General features: G+C 32.1%; 1 protein-coding gene across 3 annotated transcripts in view; it reads right to left on the bottom strand.

Annotated features, from left to right (window-relative positions):
- Positions 1-2041: 2041 nt before the first annotated feature.
- Positions 2042-21532, bottom strand: part of LOC135839371 (uncharacterized) — a 74788-nt gene continuing 55297 nt past the window's right edge. For all 3 annotated transcript variants that reach the window (XM_065355364.1, XM_065355365.1, XM_065355363.1), the window contains exons 2-6: positions 13864-13982; positions 13572-13736; positions 8898-8999; positions 7408-7569; positions 2042-2536 (exon numbers count right to left, since the gene is read on the bottom strand). In XM_065355364.1, coding sequence (XP_065211436.1) covers positions 2261-2536; positions 7408-7569; positions 8898-8999; positions 13572-13736; positions 13864-13982 — 824 coding nt within the window. In that variant the 3' untranslated portion in view covers positions 2042-2260. The remainder of the gene's footprint in view (positions 2537-7407; positions 7570-8897; positions 9000-13571; positions 13737-13863; positions 13983-21532) is intronic.

Raw genomic sequence — 21532 nt, 5'->3', positions numbered from 1 at the left:
AATTTTGATTGTTCGGAAACGATCATGTTTCATTCTCAGGTAATTTTTGATAAATATTTTCATGTGATTTGTGACGTATTTTGAACAAATATTGTATAGAAATCGTGCTACGAACGAATCGTTCGCGAACGACTTGGAAAAGAGAAATGAATGGTTCCGGAGATAATCATTTTTTAGCATTTCAATTTCATTCAGTTGAATAATTTACACGATTTGTAGAATTTTTTGAACAAATTGTACTAAAAAATGATGCTATGAATCGTTCGCGACCGAATTAAAAATGGCGAATCGAATAAATTGTTCGGAAATGATCATATTTTTAATAATTTCTTATGAATACTTCTAAATGATTTGTAGAATTATTCGAACGAATTTTAGTTGAAGGAATTATGCTACGAATCGTTCGCGAACGACTTGAAAATGACGAATTTTGATTGTTCGGAAACAATCATGTTTCATTCTCAGGTAATTTTGGATGAATATTTTCATGTGATTTGTGACATTTTTTGAACAAATATTGTAAAGAAATAGTGCTACGAACGAATCGTTCGCGAACGACTTGGAAAAGAGAAATGAATTGTTCGGAGATGATCATTTTTTAGTATTTCAATTTCATTCAGTTGAATAATTCTACACAATTTGTAGAATTTTTTGAACAAATTGTACTAAAAAATTATGCTATGAATCGTTCGCGACCGACTTGAAAATGGCGAATCGAAAAAATTGTTCGGAAATGATCAGATTTTTATTAATCTCTGATCAATAATTCTAAATGATTTGTAGGATTATTCGAACGAATTTAGCTGAAGGAATAATTATGCTGTGAATCGTTCGCGAACGACTTGATAGTTACAAATTTTGATTGTTCCGAAATGATCGTATTTCATTCTTTAGTAATTTCAGATAAATAATTCCAAGTGATTTGTGGAATTTTTTGAACAAATATTCTAAAGAAATTATGTTACGAATCGTTCGCGAACGACTTGAAAATGAGAAATGCTGAATAAGTTGTTCGGAAATAATCATATTTTCAATAATTTCATTCGGTTTAATGATTCTACACGATTTGTAAAATTTTTGAACAAACTGTACTAAAAAAACCATGCTATGAATCGTTCGCGAACGACTTGAAAATGGCAAATCGAATAATTTGTTCTTCAAAACTGATCAGATTTTTAATAATCTCTGATCAATAATTCTAAATGATTTGTAGGATTATTCGAACGAGAATTTAGCTGAAGGAATAATTATGCTGTGAATCGTTCGCGAACGACTTGAAAATTACGGATTTTGATTGTTCGGAAATGAAATGATCCTATTTCATTGTCAGGTAATTTTAGATGAAAAATTCCGAGTGATTTGTGGAATTTTTTGAACAAAAAAATATTAAAAAAAAAAAATGATGATGTCGCGAATCGTTCGCGAACGACTTGAAAGTGAGAAATGCTGAATAAATTGTTCGGAAATGATCGTATTTTGAATAATTTCGGATGAATAATTCCAATTTTCCGAATGATATTACAATTTTTTCAAGCGGATTTAGCGAAAAATTTATACTGTGAGTCGTTCGCGAACGAAATAAAAAAATTAGAAATTTTAAACTATCGATCGTTTGAAAATGATTATATTCTTGATAATTTTAAATGAATAATTTTGAATGATATGTGGAATTTTTCGAACGAATTTGCCCAAAGAAAATGCTATGAATCGTTCGCGAACGACTTGAAAACATTACAATTTCTACCAATCGTATATTAATTATCATTTTTGAAAGAATTGAACTAATGCGAGTGTTTTTCTGAATTTTCTTTTCAATCTGAAAGAAAATAGTGCTGTAAGGAATGAATCATTCGCGAACGACTCGAATTTATTGTGCTTTTGAAATCTTTCATTACTGATGATTTTTTTTGAAATTGAAATGAATCCGTAATATGAACGATTTTGATTTTTTTCGAACAAATGTTGCCAAAATAATAATAGTTACTGGGAATCGTTCGCGAACGACTTGAAAATATGTATATTACGAATATAAAATAGAGGAAACGATTCTGAATTAAGATTTACTAATAATATTTTACTAGTATACACCTACCTATTCAAAATAAAAAAACAATTTTTTTCAACTTATATCGTTATCAATAATAGTATTTCCTAATATTTTCAGGATGCTCGTAAGCCATCTAGTACGTACATAATTAAAAAATGAAACAAAAAAATCACAGCGAACTTCAAAGTTTTTGGCAAGAAAATTTCTCCCCCTCTACCTTACCGACGACGACGTTGCATTTAGAATGGCGTGGCAACGATGAGTGTTTTTCTTAACTTTACAGTATTCCTCGTACATGTGTCTGGAAATTGATACCCAATCTTTTAGGAAAACATAATAGGCGGTGATTACACCCCAATCTTGAACCATCGCAGTCGTATGATCGGGTTTCGGATCCCAATTGTTGCCTCTTTCGACTCGCGTCAAATTCACCGTCGTTTCGGTGGTCAGGTTCAACTTGGAAATGTCTGTATCGACTTCGATATATGCCTGTGTAAAATGAAAAAGAGAAAGAAGTTAATTAATATACGTATAGTATAGGTATGCGTTCAATTCGTACGTTTATAAGTACTGCATAAATGAAAGGAACGAGCGTGCGAATTAATAAATTACATTGTTTTATAAATTAGCGTCTAAATTTGATTTATTTTCTGGCAAAAGATCAACAATCACACGAGTTTTCGGACCTGGCTCGCGATGAGGGTGTTCGTGTAACTGTAAGATACCAAATGCGAATGGGGATTGCGAACTATTTAATTTAGATAACACGCGATGCGATGCTTGATTTATTAGTTACGCGGATTCTTATGTGGCTCGACAAAATGCTGAACAATTCCTTTTTTTTTTTTGGTACAGGCAGGTGCAGTTTTTTTTACTTTTTCTCCATGGTTTTGGAAATCATCAATCTTTGGAAGTCTCCCCCCCCATTCCATTCATTTAAATCCTGCATTTTTGGGCGCAATGTCAGTCTGGTGATTTTGATTTGTTTAAAAATTTGAAAAAAGATGTAATGTTTTTCAAGAAGGGTCTGTGTATTTGTAGTTAATAATTTCTATCTTTCTCTTAGTTTTTTCATAGTTATAGCGAGACAACTCTTCACACTTTTGGTTGAGTACGTGGATTTTACGTACATAATTGTTACGTCACATGACGTGGGAGTCGTATACGTTTTGACTGAAATTGTGGGAAAAGATTTAGTTTACCGATTCGTGAATGATCTCGCGAGTTGGGTCATATTTTTTCAGCGAATGATTTGTAAAGTGTTCTCTGAAATTGAGTATGGATAAAACCTACCTACTCACTCATTTGAGAATGATTAATTTAAATTTTGAAAATTACTCGAGTGTAATATTTCCAAGTGAATGAGCGATTTTTACTGGATTTTTCAACGTTATTTTTTTTGTAGGATGTTCAGAATCCGAAAAATTGTCAATTTCTTCAGATCTGAATTTTTTCGTGTTTTTTTTGTGGCATACTGTTGGTGCTTTAATTTTTTATCCCGATTTCCCTAAGAACAAAGGAAAAATAAAGGTTTATACAGCCTATCATTATTCCGGCATTGGGAGTAGGATCAATTATAAAACCCGTTCTGGGACTGCCAAATGTCAAAATTTGGATTATACTCTATTCTGGATTTCTCAAGTCGATTGGTGACAATTACGAGCAGTTTTAGAGCTTTTAGCAGTTTTTGAATTTCTTCTGTTTTCAAAAAATCCCATCAATAGGGTCAAAACAAAACTCAGCATCTACAGTAAACTTGAATTATCACCCTCGTGACCCTGTCAATTGATTTTGACTCTCATACGAGTACATATTTTCAAAAACGTTTGTACAGGTTCAAATACAAAATTTTCTCAGCGATTATTTTTGAAAATGGTGAATTTGTCAAAATTGCCAAAGATCGGGTTTTAATCAAAATTCATTAAAAAGTTTTTTCTGTTTACCAAAATTCCAAGAAATTCGCCTTTTTGTAGAAATTGTAAGAAAGGTTCATTTTTTATTTATAAGTGGGCTGAATTATTGGTTCTTTTTCAATTTTTTTCAATCAAAATCGCCAAAAAGTCTTTTTTTGCCAAAATTGTAAAAAACCTTTTTTTTAGGATTTTTTTTCATTTCAAAAAAAAAATAGTTTTTAGGTAATCAAAAGTAATGAAATTTTTTTTTCTTTTTTCCAAAGTGGCAGAAAATTTGTTTTTTTGTAAAAATTGTAAGAAGTATCCATTTTTTGTAGAAATGGCCTGAATTATTGGTTCTTTTTCAATTTTTTATCAAAATTGCTAAGAAGTCTTTTTTTTTTGCCAAAATTGCGGAAAACTCCCTTTTTTTGGTTGCAAAGAAAATTTGGTCAAAATCGCCAAAATATATGATGTTCAATCAAAGGAGACAAAAAAATTCTTTTTTTTTTCGCAAAAATCCTATTTTTTTGGAGGAATTGTGAAAAAAGGCTCATGTTTTGTTAAACTTATTATTTTTTGCCAAAATTTCAAACAAAAAAACTTTCGAGTCAGTCTGGAGACTTTTATAATTTTTAAAAGAAATGTCATTTACGTTGTCCATTTTTTCAAAATTAATGATTCCACCACAGGTTTCAGAATAGTTCGAAATTCGAATCCATCACCAATCGAGTCTGGTAACAGAAAATAGAGTTATAAGTACGTGTAAACCAAATTTCCAAATTTCAGCCTGTTGCATGAATCTGATCAAATGTTTTTTTTTTTTTTTTAGTGCTCAATTTTATTAGACGATGAAATCATGTAAACTTCCCTAAAAATTATGCTTTGGGAACCACACGTAATCAAGAAATCCGCTGAACGATCCAAAATTGATTTAAATCGCCACTATAGGATTTTGGGGGTTGAGAATGGCGACGTTCTACCTCACCTAGATTAAATTTCAATATTCCTTATCGACTAACAAGGCCCAAGGGAACCTCTTGAAGTGTCCGCCTTCGATTTGAACGGGACCGCGATTTTTGGAAAGAGCATGTTCTAAAACCCCCAAATCCAAATTTTCAGCTGCCCAAGTTCATTTTTCGAATTTTGGCGAATTTTTGAAAATTCAAAATTGACTGTTTTTGGCGATTTATGCTTTTTTTTTTGGAAAAGTACGTACTTGACCAATAAAAATGGTCAAAATAAGTCCCAAAACTAATATTAATTGCCCAAATCCAAATTTTACCATTTCCAGCTATTCTGGAGACTCCAGCGCTATTTTTCAATTTCTCCAGAATTTTGAATTTGCTTCAGAAGGCGTGAATATCCAATTGGGCAACTCAAATGTGGATAAACTCGTTAAACCGATCGAGTATAACACACAACTCGATTTTTAGCTGCCCAACTTCATATTCACGCCTTCTGGAGCAAATTCAAAATTCTGGAGAAATTTTAAAATCGTGCTGGAGGCTCCAGATCGGTGGGGAATGATAGAATTCGGTCTCGGGAGGTTAGTTGTGGACAAAATACAGCGATTCGCGCGAATTTCAAAAATTTCCTCGCAAATGGGAAACTTTTGATTTTTTAATTTTGAAAAAAGCTGGTCAAAAAACCACTCTTGAGGTATCCGCCCCATAACCGACTCAAATGTGGATAAACTCGTTAAACAGATCGAGTATAACACACAACTCGATTTTTAGCTGCCCAATTGCATATTCACGCCTTCTGGAGCAAATTCAAAATTCTGGAGAAATTGAAAAATAGCGCTGGAGGCTCCAGAATGGCTGGAAATGGTGAAATTTGGATTTGGGGAATTATTATAGTTTTGGGACTAATTTTGACCATTTTTATTGGTCAAGTACGTACTTTTTTTAAAAAAGCATAAATCGCCAAAAACAGTCAATTTTGAATTTTCAAATATTCGCCAAAATTCGAAAAATGAACTTTGGCAGCTGAAAATTTGGATTGGGGATTTTAGAACAGGCTCTTTCCAAAAATATCGGTCCCATTCAAATCGGAGGCGGACACCTCAAGAGGTTCCCTTGTAAGTATATTAATTCGATTTCAAAAATTCACCAAAGTTTGATTTTTTCAATCTCTGCGCGAAACTTTTTGATTGCATTTTTGAACTTTTACTATTCATATTACAAAATTACCAAGGGTCTGCTGTGTCTTGTCCCCTATCCCATATCATATTTTTAAATTTGATCAAGTGCCTCCTCCCCTACCTCCCTTCAATGAGAGCAAATAGTGCACATTTTGACTTGATACCTATCTAGTATCTATAGGTACTAAAAAAGTTACCTTTAGTTCAGTTGTATTCAAGTTTTTTTCAAAATTTTGGGTGAGGAGATACAAAAATTCCAAAAATTTGTTTTTTCGGGCATATTCGCACTCCATGAGACCAAATCGGTTCAAAATTTGGATTCAAAGTTGAAATGATACTCAGAAAAGCAATTTTTTTTAAAATTTTCCATCTTCATTTTATCACTAATTACCTACCTCAAATTCAGGAGCCCAAAAATCAAAATTTGCCCTTCGATGGAACTTTCTTGTGAACTACTCGTTGAAAGTTTTCGATTTAAAAAATTCGTCTGTCTACCTCTAATAGAGGCTGAATGAAGATTTTTGTAGACTTTTTTTTTCTGTGCCTTTTCATATTCATGTTCAAAGACTTTATATGTACAATAGGGCGAATTATTTTTTTGGTGGGGGAGGGGAGGGGATCAACTCTCAATATCATCAATTATTTTCAAAATCATGAAGCTGCTTGGAAAAAAGTGGAAAACGATCACACAAGTACCATTTATGTGTATGGTATGAAGATGGACTACGATGTGTTAAAACTGTTGCCTATTCGTCGATTGCAGGGTTATTATCCTATGTACTCCATCTACGTAAATTGACACACAATTTTTCATGTTTTCCTTTATCCATTTTCTTTGTTTTTTTTTCATTTTGTAGGTATTTTTTTTTTTTTTGCTGAAAACTACGACCACGAAACAGCTGCCATTTTGTAGAGATATACTTTTGATATCATTATTTGGAAATTTTTACATTTTCGAATACGAAGATTTAAATTTGGACTCTCGAGACGCAGACTGCGTAAGAGCTACCATAGCCTACGTTACTAGTCGATTCGAAAACGCTGTTATTTGTCATTTTTAACGCATCTTGGCTACCGAAAGAAAAATTATACTTGGTTAACGAGGGTGGCAAAGTTATAACTACGTACGAAGCTATATGTATAGGAACATGGAGTTTCGTTGGTTTGGCTTGGTCGTCATTTTGCTCTTCGAACACGAGACGTTAGATTTAATTTAACGTAAAATAAACCAAGAACTCGTGACATTTTCCAGACTCCTTCGATATGTGATACATCGTAGATACAGGCGAACGAAAGTTTTGAGGATGAATTACGATACTTACTACTTTTAAGCCATCGTGGATCTTTTTTAGTATTTTTGTACGATTTTTGTATACTGCTGCTGAAACTACGTGTTGACCTTCGGCGTCAAATGTCAGCATTTCTTCGAACGTCGATAAAAAGGTTTTTAAGGATTCGTGCAGTACTGGAAGAAGTATGGCTGCCTGTTGCAAAATAAACAAAATTATTAGTTATGTGTTTTTGTATCATGTCTATTCCCTTTCCCTCAATATTGCCATTTTTTTGGGCTGTAATTGGCCCTGCTTCCTCTTCAAAGTATGAAAATAGGTATATTTTTGTCGTTTCACGATGCAAAGTACATGTTAAGTTCACAAACCACCTTTCATTTTGAACTTTTGACGCCGACAGACGGCGTCGTCGTCGTGCTTTGCAAATGAGCCAGATTAAACTAATCATCGAGGATATTTTCAATTACTAAGCCATAAAGTTTACCTATTTTCAAAGAGTAAAATTTTAATCCCAAATTCCATTCGAGTTTTAAACATCGGTATTCCGCTAGCCCGCAAACCCACCGCACATAGGACGAATTTACGTAAACGATAGATAACAATGTAGAAATTCATCAGGACAAATCTATGTGCTTTAAAATTTAGACTCGAGTGCGTTTTATCAAACTACGAGTATATAGGCAGATGTGTATGAATTTAACCTAAAATTTCACGTTGAATGACCGAATAAAGAATATAATGTATTCGAATCCAATTTAGGTACGTAGTTTACTAAAAAAAAAAAACACACAGCATCGATACGACACAACTTTGAATAAAATTCGAATCGAGCTTTCGGACGTGTTTTTGAAAAACTTCAACCACAAGGGGGGTACGGAGGTGTTGCGAAAGTTGCTTTTAAAAAAGTGAAAAACATTTCCACGAGAGTGTCATTTTTAAAGAGAAAATATATTTCCAGTTTATTTAGTCGACTCGTTTTATTTGCGAAAAATTATTATAGTCGTAATTTTTCGATAATTTACGTTTAATGTGATTTTCGTACTTACGTTGTGTATGGAAGTAGTCTCGTAAACTATACGAAGAGAGAAAAAAACGAGTAAAATAATGAAATAATATTCGCAGTTTGTGTTTTCACTTAGCTGTTTTGACTTTTGAGAGACGAGGTTTCGTTTCGTTGTTCTTTAAAGGTTTATATACTTAATGTATCTTTACTTTATTCTATTCGATTTATTATTATTACTATTATTATTTTCGCGGTGGGGTTTTCCCCCTATGATATGAAAGATGAAAATATATAGTCGAATAGAGAATTTGACGATTCGGTAATATGTCCCGATGCGGCGACTTACGATGGTTGTACGAGTACGATTTGTGTTTTATTATATTCTTATTCTTCGTGTAACGAGAAGATGAGTTAGATTTGAAAAAAATTATATGTACGCGATAAAGTGTCGGTGGATACGTATGAAAAATAACTAGGTCAAGTACATACGAGAAGAAATTTAAAAAAATGTATTATTTACCTTTTTATATTTATCAAAATGTCTAACTTTATGTTCGAACCAGTGTAAGTGGTCCTTAGGTAACCATTCGTAACGGAATACGCCTTTAAGCGGTGTTCGTACCTGTAAAATAAGTATACAAAAATATACGTTTAAAAATTTAATACGAGTTAATTTGATGCTTCGAGATTTTCTGTCCAGGGGATGAGTGAATTTACCAAAGGGTGGGAGTATGTGTAAAGGGTGGATGGCTTAGACGAAGTTGTGGGCTGATGTCAAAAAGTTGCGAGAAAAATATCGAGTGTTTGACTCAAACCTCTGTTTGTGTGTAGGAGTTTAAAATTTTGAAATTTAGAATGAAAATTTGAAAAAAAAATTTGGTGTTGGTTTGCAATTTTTCCTGCCTTGTTTAGGGTTAGGCAACATTTATATCAACTATTTGAACTATCATCTGTTCTTCATTGTTTATGGAGTCAAAAAAATGCGATTTTTTCAAAAATAAAATTTCCATGCAATTTGATCATATTGAAAGAAAAACAAAAACACCAAATAAAAGACATTTTTCAAAAGTGAAGGGGCAAGGGGTGGTTTGTTTTTGGAAAGAGAATTATTCGGAACAATTTTTACGCAAAAATGGAACATTTTGAAATTAATTCTATCATGTTTTGATATTTTTTTCGAATTTTTGAGGCTTCACGCTGGGAACCACTGAAACTAGCATAACTTGGGGAACTGGGGAACAATTTTCATTTGGACTATTTAAAATTTATTCATGTTGTATGTATTTGGATAAATGTTGAAAAAGCATCACTAAACTTACGACTTATTTTCTTATCAAATATTGCAAAAATGTCCATCCACATTTACCTATTTATTTTTTTCATTTCCCCAAATGGGAGAGGGGGAGGCTCCGTTCAACTTATATGCATGAACGAGAGAGGTTTTCTCTCAGAAGTGCGACTGTTCGATAAATTTGAAAAATTTTTGAACATTTTTTTCATCATGTTATGTAGCGGATTTTTTTTTTTGAAAAAATCACCACTTTTTTCACTTTATTTTTTTCAACCTTAGAAAACTCGACCTCCCCTCCCCCCACTTTCAGTGGAAAATCTTCAAAAAAAATTGAAATTGGAAGAAAATTTGTATGCAAAGTATTTTTTAAATTTCAATCAAAATTAAATACTTATAAGAAAAAAAACAATACCTACAAATGAACAGAATATCGAAAAAAGGAACGTGGAACGTATTTGAATTTTTTCACTATACCTTTTTGACTACGTAAATTCACTACGTTTTCACTTTTTTCTCTACCTGTCAGATAACCAGTTCATATTATTATTTTTTTGATGTTTATTTTTCATCTTTACTGTGCTATTTACAAGCTACACAGAGTCCAGTATTATCTAGGAAGTGAAGAACTGGAGAAAGGGAGCTCTCAAAAAAGGGATTCATTTAGAGAAATTCTGACGCAGAAAGGTGCGCCGGAGGTCGGGTGTTCGAATCCCGCGCGAGTCAAGAGGAGAAAATTTTTTGTTGATTTTTTTGTTAATTTTATCCGTCCAAAATTTTTTTGCCATAAAAAATCAAAATTTTTCAAAAATTTCTAGTGTAATTTTTGTTTCAACAAAAAACATCAAGTTTTTGGTAAATAGCCAGTAAATTTTGATAATTATTTTTTTTTGGTGAATTAATAGTAATTTTTAGTAAATAAAATGATCAGTTATTTTTGGTGAATTACTCGTAATTAAAGTTGGTCAAAAATTTTGGTAAATTGCTTGGGTAATTTTTGGTAAATTGGTAAAAACCTTTGGCAGTAAATTACTGGGGTAATTAAAATTCGGTAAAAAATTGGTAAATTAGTGAGGAAATGTTTGGTAAATTACTGAGGTGAATGTTGGTAAATTGCTGGGGTAATTTTTGGTAAAATGGAAAATTGGTAAATTATTGGGTAATGTGTGGTGTGTGGTAAATTACTGAGGTAAATGTTAGTAAATTGCTGGGGTAATTTTTGGTAAATTCGTAAATTTTGGTAAATTGGTAAATTTTGGTAAATTGATAAATTTTGGTAAATTGATAAATTTTGGTAAATCAGTAAATTTTGGTAAATCGGTAAATTTCAGTAAATTGGTAAATTTCGGTAAATTGGTAAATTTTGGTAAATTTTATTGATTTTTTTATTATTTCAATTTTGATGAGATCTGTACGGGAGAGGAGGAAAGATTATTTGAGGTTGGGGGATTTTTTCTTGAATATAAAGGACTCTTGACTCACAAATTGAAATTTTCTGAAGAATTGTCATCAATTTTTTTTTTTATTTATGATTTTTTTATTTTATCAACATGAATTGGGGGGGGGGGAGACGTTGCACAGATGATGAACCTAAATTCCTCAAAAAATTGAGGACTTATTTGTTATGAAAAGAACCGGGTGTTTAGAAGAATTCTTACTCATCGAAATTAAGAATTTTTGATCAAAATTTGTCAATTACTTTTTTAACATTTTTTAAACTGGACGGGGGGGAGGAGAGTTTCCTGGTGCCATTTTTTTTTTCAAATCGAGGGAAAATCAAAAAATAGTAAATTCATTTTTTCATAAAATCTGATAATTTTAGAGAATTAAAGGATCTTCAACCCTACTCAAAGTCCTTATTTTATGCTTGGTGAAGAATTTGTTCAAAATATTATTGCTTCTAATTGTTATTTTAGATGAATTTGGTTCAATAAATGAAATAATTTCGAAAATTTGTGTGAGATGAACTTCGAACTCGTCGAGAGAGCGAAATAGATTGAAAATATTGACAGGAAAATTTGAAAGTTTCCCTCATGTTGTTGAGGTCATTTCGCACATTTAAAATAACGTGGGGCTGGATTGAATTAAATTTCAAAAAAAGTTTGAGACCCCCCCCCCCCCCCCCCCATCAGACATACGTAGGTATATAGGATTGATTTTTAAAATTTGAAGAAATTTCGTATCCACCCCCCCCCCCCCCTTCGTTGAGCCTCTCCAATGATGAAACAAGCGAGGTCCGGGGGATCTGGCAAGAGGGTTCCCCAGATTTGGAGAAAAAATCTAGTGATTAATTTTTTTCAGATGGAAATTCTGTTTTACCCAACACAAAAATAAGTACATACAAATCCAAAATCGTTGATAAGAGTTTTTCAATAATTCGAAAATTTGAAAGCAAAAATTAAAAAAATTAATATTCAATTCGGACATCTAGTTTTGTTTTTTGTTTTTCTTTTCTTTAACACTGTGGAAAAGAAAAGAAAAATAGGGGGAAAAAGTCATATTTTGTTTTCGTGAATATTTTGAATTTTTTTTTTCAAATTTTTAGTGTCCACAATTTGGCAGCTTTTTCATAAAATGTTTAGGTACCTATAGGAAACAAAATTGCAGTTCAAAACAATAAAAAATAAAAAATACTCGTTCTCTTCGATTTTACATTAAGATAACCCTAGAAATTGTTGGCTGATAAACCCAAGTTAAAATGCTCGCTTTGTTGAAGAAACTGAAAGTGACTTGGCAAGTGGAAAGGTCTCTTATGTGTAACGTAATACGCAACCCATAAGACACTTTTCTAAATAACGTGGCGCACTGAAGAATTCTTGAAAGCGATTTCAATAGGGTTCACCTTGGTGGGGGAACCCTAAAAATGCCACTCGAATACACGAAAATTGAAATTGTTTCGTTTTTTCATTCTAATCGATTCATTTGGTCAATTGTTTTTTTCATTTTTTTTCAACTGTGGGGGTCTCTACTTCTCTACACAATACGAGGATCAAAGAAGAGGGTTATTAAGGGAAATTCTGACTGGTTTTGAGACGCTGGAATTTGAAAAAAATGACCGTACATACGATTTTTAAAATTAATTATTTTGATGCTCTGTTCGTCGTCAATCCCTCTAGGCAAGAGGCATCCTATCCAGCTGATAGGCTATAAAAAAGAACACCAAAATGATCTTCCAAGCCTTTCAAGTACTGATCGATTTTCCTATTTTTTAATTTTTGGGAAATTTTCAAGTATTTAAAGGCTAATTTCCCCAGAAAAACTACATAGCTTAAATTCTTTCGACTTTTCTCAACCTTGGAGGACTCTGTGGAGAGGATTAGCATTTTTTGGGAAACTGAGGGGGGTGTTTTTTTGAAAAGGAGAATTATTCAGATAGGTCTTGACTAGAAATGAATAATTTTCAACTTTGGGACCCTCTGTAGAGGGAGACCAGCATTTTAAGGGAGCCGAGGGAAGTGTTTTTTTTGAAAAAGGTGTTATTTAAAACGATTCTACGTAAATAAAGAATTTTCAAAAAATGTTCATTTAATTTATTTAATTTTTTGAAATTTTTGACAACTTTGGGAAGCTCTGTACAAAATTCCCAACATTGTTTGGGAAACCGAGGAAAGTTTTTTCCCAAAAGTAGAGAGTGCTATACCTACAGAAGAATTCTAACACAGAACTCTGAAATTTTCAAAGCATTTTTAGAGGTTTTTTTTGAAAAGAGGAATTTCTTGGAAGAATTCTGATGCAGAATTGGAAAATTTTCGGATAAATCGAGTTTTGATTAATTTTTTTCGACTGGAATGGGGAAAGGAGGGTGCCTGGATTTCTCAGATTTGAAATTCAGATGATGATTGATTCCCTTCCCTCTCCATACCAATATATTTTTTTATTTTCATAATGAAAATGAAGTATACTCACCTTTGCGTAAAAGTCTTGTAAAACGGGAGTTTGTTTTTTTATATCTTTTCGGGCTGCCCGAAGATGCATGAATATTCGTTTCATTACTACAATTGTCGGTTGAAGTTTATGATGGGTTGAACGATGTTTTGCTTCAACCTTAGGGGTGACTGTTGTCTTCTTAAGCTGTATAATGATATTACGATATAATTATTAGCAATCGATGGGGATATACACGAGGTACATTTTATCATAGGTTTCATTAACAATTATTGAATAGCGTTAAATTGAAAATACAAAAAAGCTCACATACCGTGGTTGCATTGGTGATAGCTCTGGTCGACATGACTTTGTTCAGATTTTCAGCAGAATGTAAAGTTTTCGATATCATAAGAATTACGTAAATGATTATTATTGCCGTTTGTAGCGGTCCTGTTTGAAATAAAAGAAGAATAATGTAATCGATGGCTTATAGTACCAGTACATAATATACGTTATCGCTGAATTAAACATATCGACGATTTTAGAGTCGATTGATGGGCGGCTCGAATGGCTTGAAATTATACACGAGTCGACCGGCGTTAGTCTGGTCATTATTCGCGATAGGTGCGTAAGATTAAACGGTCGGTGGCGGTGCTCGCTGGTGTTTTTCTATGCACGAGATCGAGTATACAGAAGGACGACGTGAAACGCGACAAGTGTTTAGAAATTAGAAAACGAGTCCATTGATTTATATAAATGTATTCTAGTACTCGTACATCGTACGTTACGTACAAATGTACGAGTATGTGCTACTGGGTTTAACTTATACTGTCTGCGCTTCGTTTGTTTGACAGCGCCAGACCTTTTGTTGATACTCATTTTGACGTCGTTGGGTTGTACCGAAGAAAAATTATCATCGATGTGGAGTTTTTGTCGGGGTCATGGCGAAGTTCTTTTCTCTCTCAAGGGTTCTACAATCTGCGGTGCACATCTCGTCGTTGAACCTGTTTATTGTTCGACATGGTGTGTGAGCTATTCAATGAACGTCGAGTGGTGGAAATTTACTGGCTAATTGATCGAAAAGTACTTGTACAGATAGGATCTACATACATAGTTGTGTACGATTTATAATATGGTGAATGGAGACTGGAGAGTAAGAGTTACACAAGTTGTGTGGCGATTTGTGTCTCGAGTTTTTGTTTTTTTTTTTTGTACCGATGAATAAAATGGAGGCAGTGGGTGAGTTCTTCAGTTATCTTCGAGTTACTTTTACGACTTTGGAAAGTACTCCAAAAGCTGATAGTCCGCCATATGGCAATAGCATGATTGCACCCCCTCCTCATGGTGGGGTCCAGAATGGGATAAAAACCAAATTTCTGATTTTTAAAGGGGCATTCCACGTCAATTGTACCAAAAAGTGGTAGGTGGGTTCGGCGATTTTTTTGAAATTTTTCCTGTGGAAAGACCTTCCGAAGGGATGACGAATGGCGCAAATCGCAGCCCTCTAGCCCATTTTTAACGGCAGCCAGGGGGTGTCAAAGTTTTCATTGAACCTAAAATACCATCCATTTCAGCATTGGATTACTCGATAACCGCGATACCTACCAAAATGGAACTTTTTCCCATAGTTAGAGGTTTTGAAAGGCTTTTTAGTGATATCATAAAAATCAGTGTTGCCACTTTTTTTCGTACAAAAAATTAGCTCAAAAAGTTTCAAAACGTAGGTTTCATATCGTTCCGACTCTCAAAAATTCTGAAAAAAATATATTATGGACAACTGTTCATGCTGAATAACATATTAAAAAATTGGGATGGTAACTTGTAACAAAGTCGATTTAAAAAAATTTAAACTTTGCGAAAAAATGCGATTTTTTGATTTAAAACATGAAAAAAGTTTTGATCGGTAAAGTTGACCCATTTGACCCCTATTTTTACGTATCTGTTGAAAAAGTTGAAAAAACCCCTTTCACTCAATAAAATGAAGTCATCACAAAAAAATCAAAATTCAAAAAAATTCAATTTTCAATTTCAAACATTAAAAAAAGTTTAAATTTAGTCAGTTGTCTTACATTGACCACTTTCTGACGTATTTCATGAAAAAGTTGATAAAAATCTCACTCACAGCAAAAAAAATGAAATTTGCTTTTTTTTTGAATTTTTTTGAATTTTGATTTTTTTGTGATGAGTTCATTTCACCGAGTGAAGGGGTTTTTTCAACTTTTTCAACAGATACGTAAAAATAGGGGTCAAATAGGTCAACTTTACCAATCAAAACTTTTTTTCATGTTTTAAATCAAAAAATCGCATTTTTTCGCAAAGTTTAAATTTTTTTAAATCGACTTTGTTACAAGTTACCATCCCAATTTTTTAATATGTTATTCAGCATGAACAGTTGTCCATAATATATTTTTTTCAGAATTTTTGAGAGTCGGAACGATATGAAACCTACGTTTTGAAACTTTTTGAGCTAATTTTTTGTACGAAAAAAAGTGGCAACACTGATTTTTATGATATCACTAAAAAGCCTTTCAAAACCTCTAACTATGGGAAAAAGTTCCATTTTGGTAGGTATCGCGGTTATCGAGTAATCCAATGCTGAAATGGATGGTATTTTAGGTTCAATGAAAACTTTGACACCCCCTGGCTGCCGTTAAAAATGGGCTAGAGGGCTGCGATTTGCGCCATTGGTCATCCCTTCGGAAGGTCTTTCTACAGGAAAAATTTCAAAAAAATCGCCGAACCCACCTACCACTTTTTGGTCCAATTGACGTGGAATGACCCTAAATGAATATGGCGAATTTTTGATTTTTTTTTCAATTTTTGACTCAAATCGAATTTTTAAAAATTCACCAAAAATCGAAAAAAGCCCTTCCTCTTTTGGACTCAAAGCAGGAGATCTCTAACTCATCGTGTTCTTTTTGGGAACATTTTACTCGATTTAAAATGAATCAATTGAGCTTGATTCAGAAATTTGGATTAATTTACAAACAGTTTCCAGGAAGAAAATCTAGTATGATTTTTCGATCAAAAAATTGAGGTAAGTAATGTTTTTAACAGGATTGTGAAAACTTTGAAAACTTTGAAAATCAAAAACTTAAGTGGCCCCAGTGGTAATAATTTAAGCTTAAAGATTCTGCGGATACTCTGAATTTGCGCATTTTCTCATTTTCGACAAAACTGTGAAATGTGTTAACATTAGATTGAGTTTCAGGTAGAAATACAAATAGATAATAATTTTAAAAGCATTACTTCTCGTCTTCTCGTTCTTTCTTTCCCCAAAATTTCATTTTTTCAAGTTTTTCAATTTTATTTCTCAATTAATCCTCGTAAAAATCAGACAAAAAAACTCGTATTACCGCCATAACAACAATACATTGTAACTAACGCATAGTAAGTACATCGAGAATCACCCCACACACAAAAAAACACACACACCCTCTCTCCAGCCACCATTTGCGCTGGCGAAATTTATATTCCAGCCGTGACCGGCGGTTAAAGCTACAAAAACGGATTTAAAACGTCCAATCGTATAATTTTTCAATGTTTTTTTCGCGCGTAATCCGGTCCGAGGGAAAAATTTTGACGACTTTTCGCCTTCGTATCGAGAGGCTAATTCGCTAAACGTCAAAATCTTTATTTGTTTTGTGGCGCGTCATTTCTCGACACATTTGTGAAAATTTTTTAAAATAATGCTAATGCTGGCTGGCTTTAATCCGGACATGAGCGTATTTCTGCCGTACTCGCAAATAGTACCACATACGACATCAACTAATGTCTAGATTTATGACTTTCCGTTAGCCAAATGCAAAACACCGATGAAATTCTGTTCTGCGTTGGAGCTGAATTCACAAATCAGCAAAACGAATCACGAATTTGATTATAATAAAAAAATTTTATTAAAAAAAAATACTTTTACGGAGTCATTTTTTTAATAGGTTGTCTAGAGTTTTCAACGAAAAAAAAAAGTTGAGATGAACTCGTGAAAAAAGTCATCAAGAAACATTTTCAATTATATCTATTCTTTATCTATTAATTTCAATAAATATCTGTACGTATGCAAGTAATGGTATAGCGAAGAGTTCGTATAAGGGGAATGAGTCGACAAATTGATACAATGTAATTTTTTTCCATTCGTAAGTATACATATTCGGATACGTCAGTTTTTATGCAACTGCAATTAAACTTAATTAATAGATTTGTCATTGAACTATGTAAATTTTTCAACAGTCGACTTTTATCGAACGAAAATAAACGCCAAACTCCAATCACTCTAATCGAGTAATTTTACGTATGAATTCTGAATTCAAACTAAAACTGAAACTAGAACAGAATCACTCTTGCATAGGAAATTTCATCTAGACGTCCATAGATCTTACAAGGGAACCTTTTCAATTCACACTTTCCGATTTGAACGAAACTACACTAGATCGGAAGAGCAGCATGTCCTAAAACCTTTGTAATCAAAATTTCAGGTCCTAAAGTTCACTTTTGTTTTTTTTTTGTTTAATCGCTGGAGGCTCCAGAATAGTCCTAAACTAATCATTATTGGTTCATTTTGCTAAAAAAAGATAATATTTCATAAAAAACTTGAGAAATATCCCTCAAAACCCATTTTTTTAAAAGTTCAAAAGTGAACTTTATAACCTGAAATTGAAGACGTCATAACAAAAAGGGGTATAAGTATATGACACATATGTCCTTTTTGAGACGAATCCATATTGTTATTCTTCAGACCTTCATCTATCATATGAGACCACCCCCACTTCACAAAGTCGAAAAACCAGTGAGATATCGCCATTTTAAAACTGCAAAGTTGATTAAAAATTTACTTTTTCAGAGATTATGGGTTACTCATGGTCGATTTTGTGTTGTCAACCATTATTTAGCTGGTTTAAATCCAAAAATTTGCTCAAAAACATTTTTAAATCAATAAAAAGGAAATTGGCCAAAAAAACTTGTCTTTTTTGTTTTTTTTTTTTTTACTCAACATAGCGATCTTTTTTTAGAGATAATGGGTTACTCATAGTCGATTTTGTGTTATCAACAATTATTTACCTGGTTTAAATCCAAAAATTTGCTCAAAAACATTTTTAAATCAAAAAAAAAGTTGACCAATTTTTCGCTTCAAAAAGGACATATATGTAATTCGAAATGTTTGAGCTTTTACCGCTAACACACAGTTTCCTCCAGACTGATGGTGCATAGCATTTCATATAGTTAGATAGTGGGAAAATAAGATAAAATCGTCATCATGTTCAAATATGCACATTTCTAAACTTCACCAGCACTCAAACTTTCAAACAGTTTTTTCTCAAAATACAACTTTCACACATATGTCCTTTTTGCTTTGACGTCTTCAATTTTGACATAAATGGACATTTTTTAAAACAATTGTGCCAAAAATGGGCATATCTTGACTACTTACTTATTTTGTCGAAAATTGATGCTTTTCGACATATCCCCCCCCAATTTGACTTTTTTGGACGATTTTTCCGTGAATTGAAACTTTTTAACAATTTTTCCAAAAATAGACACTTTTGACAATTCTTTCAAAAATTGACTTTTTTTAAAAACTTTTTAAAAACTTGACACTTTTTGACAACTTTTTAAAAAAATTGACAATTTTTCTAACAATTGACACTTTTTGACAAGTTTTTCAAAAATTGCCACTTTTTGACAATGTTTCCAAGAATTGTCACTTTTTGACAAGTGTTTTTCACAATTTTTCCAAAAATTGACACTTTTTGACATTTTTTAAAGAAAATGACACTTTTTGACAATCTTTCCAAAAATTGACACTTTTTGACAATTTTTCCAAAAATTGACACTTTTTGACATTTTTCAAACAGAAATTGACACTTTTGACAATTCTTTCAAAAATTGGCACTTTTTGAAAACTTCTAAAAAATTGACACTTTTTGACTACTTTTTAAAAAAATGACACTTTGACAATTTATCCAAGAATTTCCACTTTTTGACAACTATTCCAAAAATTGACACTTTTTGACAATTATTCCAAAAATTGACACTTTTTGACATTTTTTAAAAAGAAATTGACACTTTTGACAATTCTTTCAAAAATTGACACTTTTTGAAAACTTTTTAAAAAATTGACACTTTTTGACTACTTTTTAAAAAAATGACACTGACAATTTATCCAAGAATTTCCACTTTTTGACAACTATTCCAAAAATTGACACGTTTTCACAATTTTCCCAAAAATTGACACTTTTTGACATTTTTTAAAAAGAAATTGACACTTTTGACAATTCTTTCAAAAATTGACACTTTTTGAAAACTTTTTAAAAAATTGACACTTTTTGACTACTTTTTAAAAAAATGACACTGTTTGACAAATTTTTTAAAAATTGACACTTTTTGACAACTTTTTAAAAAAATAGACAATTTTTGACAATTCTTTCAAAAATTGACTTTTTTTAAAAACTTTTTAAAAACTTGACACTTTTTGACAATGTTTCCAAGAATTGTCACTTTTTGACAAGTGTTTTTCACAATTTTTCCAAAAATTGACACTTTTTGACATTTTTTAAAAAGAAAATGGACACTTTTTGACAATTTTTCCAAAAATTGACACTTTTTGACATTTTTCAAAAAGAAATTGCCACTTTTGACAATTCTTTCAAAAATTGACACTTTTTGACTACTTTTTAAAAAAATGACACTTTGACAATTTATCCAAGAATTTCCACTTTTTGACAACTATTCCAAAAATTGACTCTTTTTGACAATTTTTCCGAAAAATTGACACTTTTTGACAATTTTTCCAAAAAATTGACACTTTTTGACAATTTTTCCAAAAAATTGACACTTTTTGACATTTTTTAAAAGAAATTGACACTTTTGACAATTCTTTCAAAAATTGACACTTTTTGAAAACTTTTTAAAAAATTGACACTTTTTGACTACTTTTTAAAAAAATTACACTTTGGCAATTTATCCAAGAATTTCCACTTTTTGACAACTATTTCAAAAATTGACACGTTTTCACAATTGACTCTTTTTGACAATTTTTCCGAAAAATTGACACTTTTTGACAATTTTTCCAAAAAATTGACACTTTTTGACATTTTTTAAAAGAAATTGACACTTTTGACAATTCTTTCAAAAATTGACATGAACGATAAATCGATCAAAATCGATAAATCTTACTCAAAGAATATTGACTTTTAATCAAACAATTCGACATACTAAAACATAACGACTCAAAATAAATAGAAATATTTATTTACTCGGTCAATGACCTAAGTCAATGAACCAAAACAAAAACAAAATTGAGCAGAAGCTGGACAACTTTATAACTCGACGATTGAATCAATATTAACACGACGAACTTATATACATAACGAATACAACGAAAAATAAACGATAATTTAACAGCCAACAGTTTACGCGATTTTACGAAAAGAACAAAATTTCATTAAAAACATAACCAGCGATATTTAGAATTCGCGAAACGAATTTTTATTTTTTATTTAAAAATAAAAACTAAAATTACCGAACGTTCGATACGTTACGGTTACGATACCAATTTTGCCAACACCCCACCATAAAAATATTTTCCTTAACACGCGTACCATTTAAATAAACGTAAAACTTGTTGCTTCTTATCAATACCGGTGTTAGTAAACACTTTGAAACAAAATATTTTTACAGCAAAATTTCAGTTAAATTATACTTAAATTACATAAAAAACAACTCGAAAACTTAATTTAAGCATTAAACAATGACTCACAGAGTCTATCGAAAACGGTACGTGTCGTGGCTTTGGTTAAAATATCGGCAAGTTGATCCGCCGAAGATATCTTTTGCAAGTAAATGATCTGTTTTGTGACTAAATCGCGTATATGATGGTAACAGACATCTATATGTCTGGTACGTTTGGATTCGACCGTGTTCGCTACAGCAATCGCTGCGTTCGAATCGCAGTACACCGGTACGGTATCAATACGAACTTCCAATTCAACAAACAAATTTCGCCA

Source organism: Planococcus citri, chromosome 3, assembly GCF_950023065.1.
Source record: "Planococcus citri chromosome 3, ihPlaCitr1.1, whole genome shotgun sequence".
In the NCBI taxonomy this organism is placed as follows: Eukaryota; Metazoa; Arthropoda; class Insecta; order Hemiptera; family Pseudococcidae; genus Planococcus; species Planococcus citri.
Note: the sequence above shows the minus strand (reverse complement) of the source record. Positions and strands in the feature narration are given on the sequence as shown.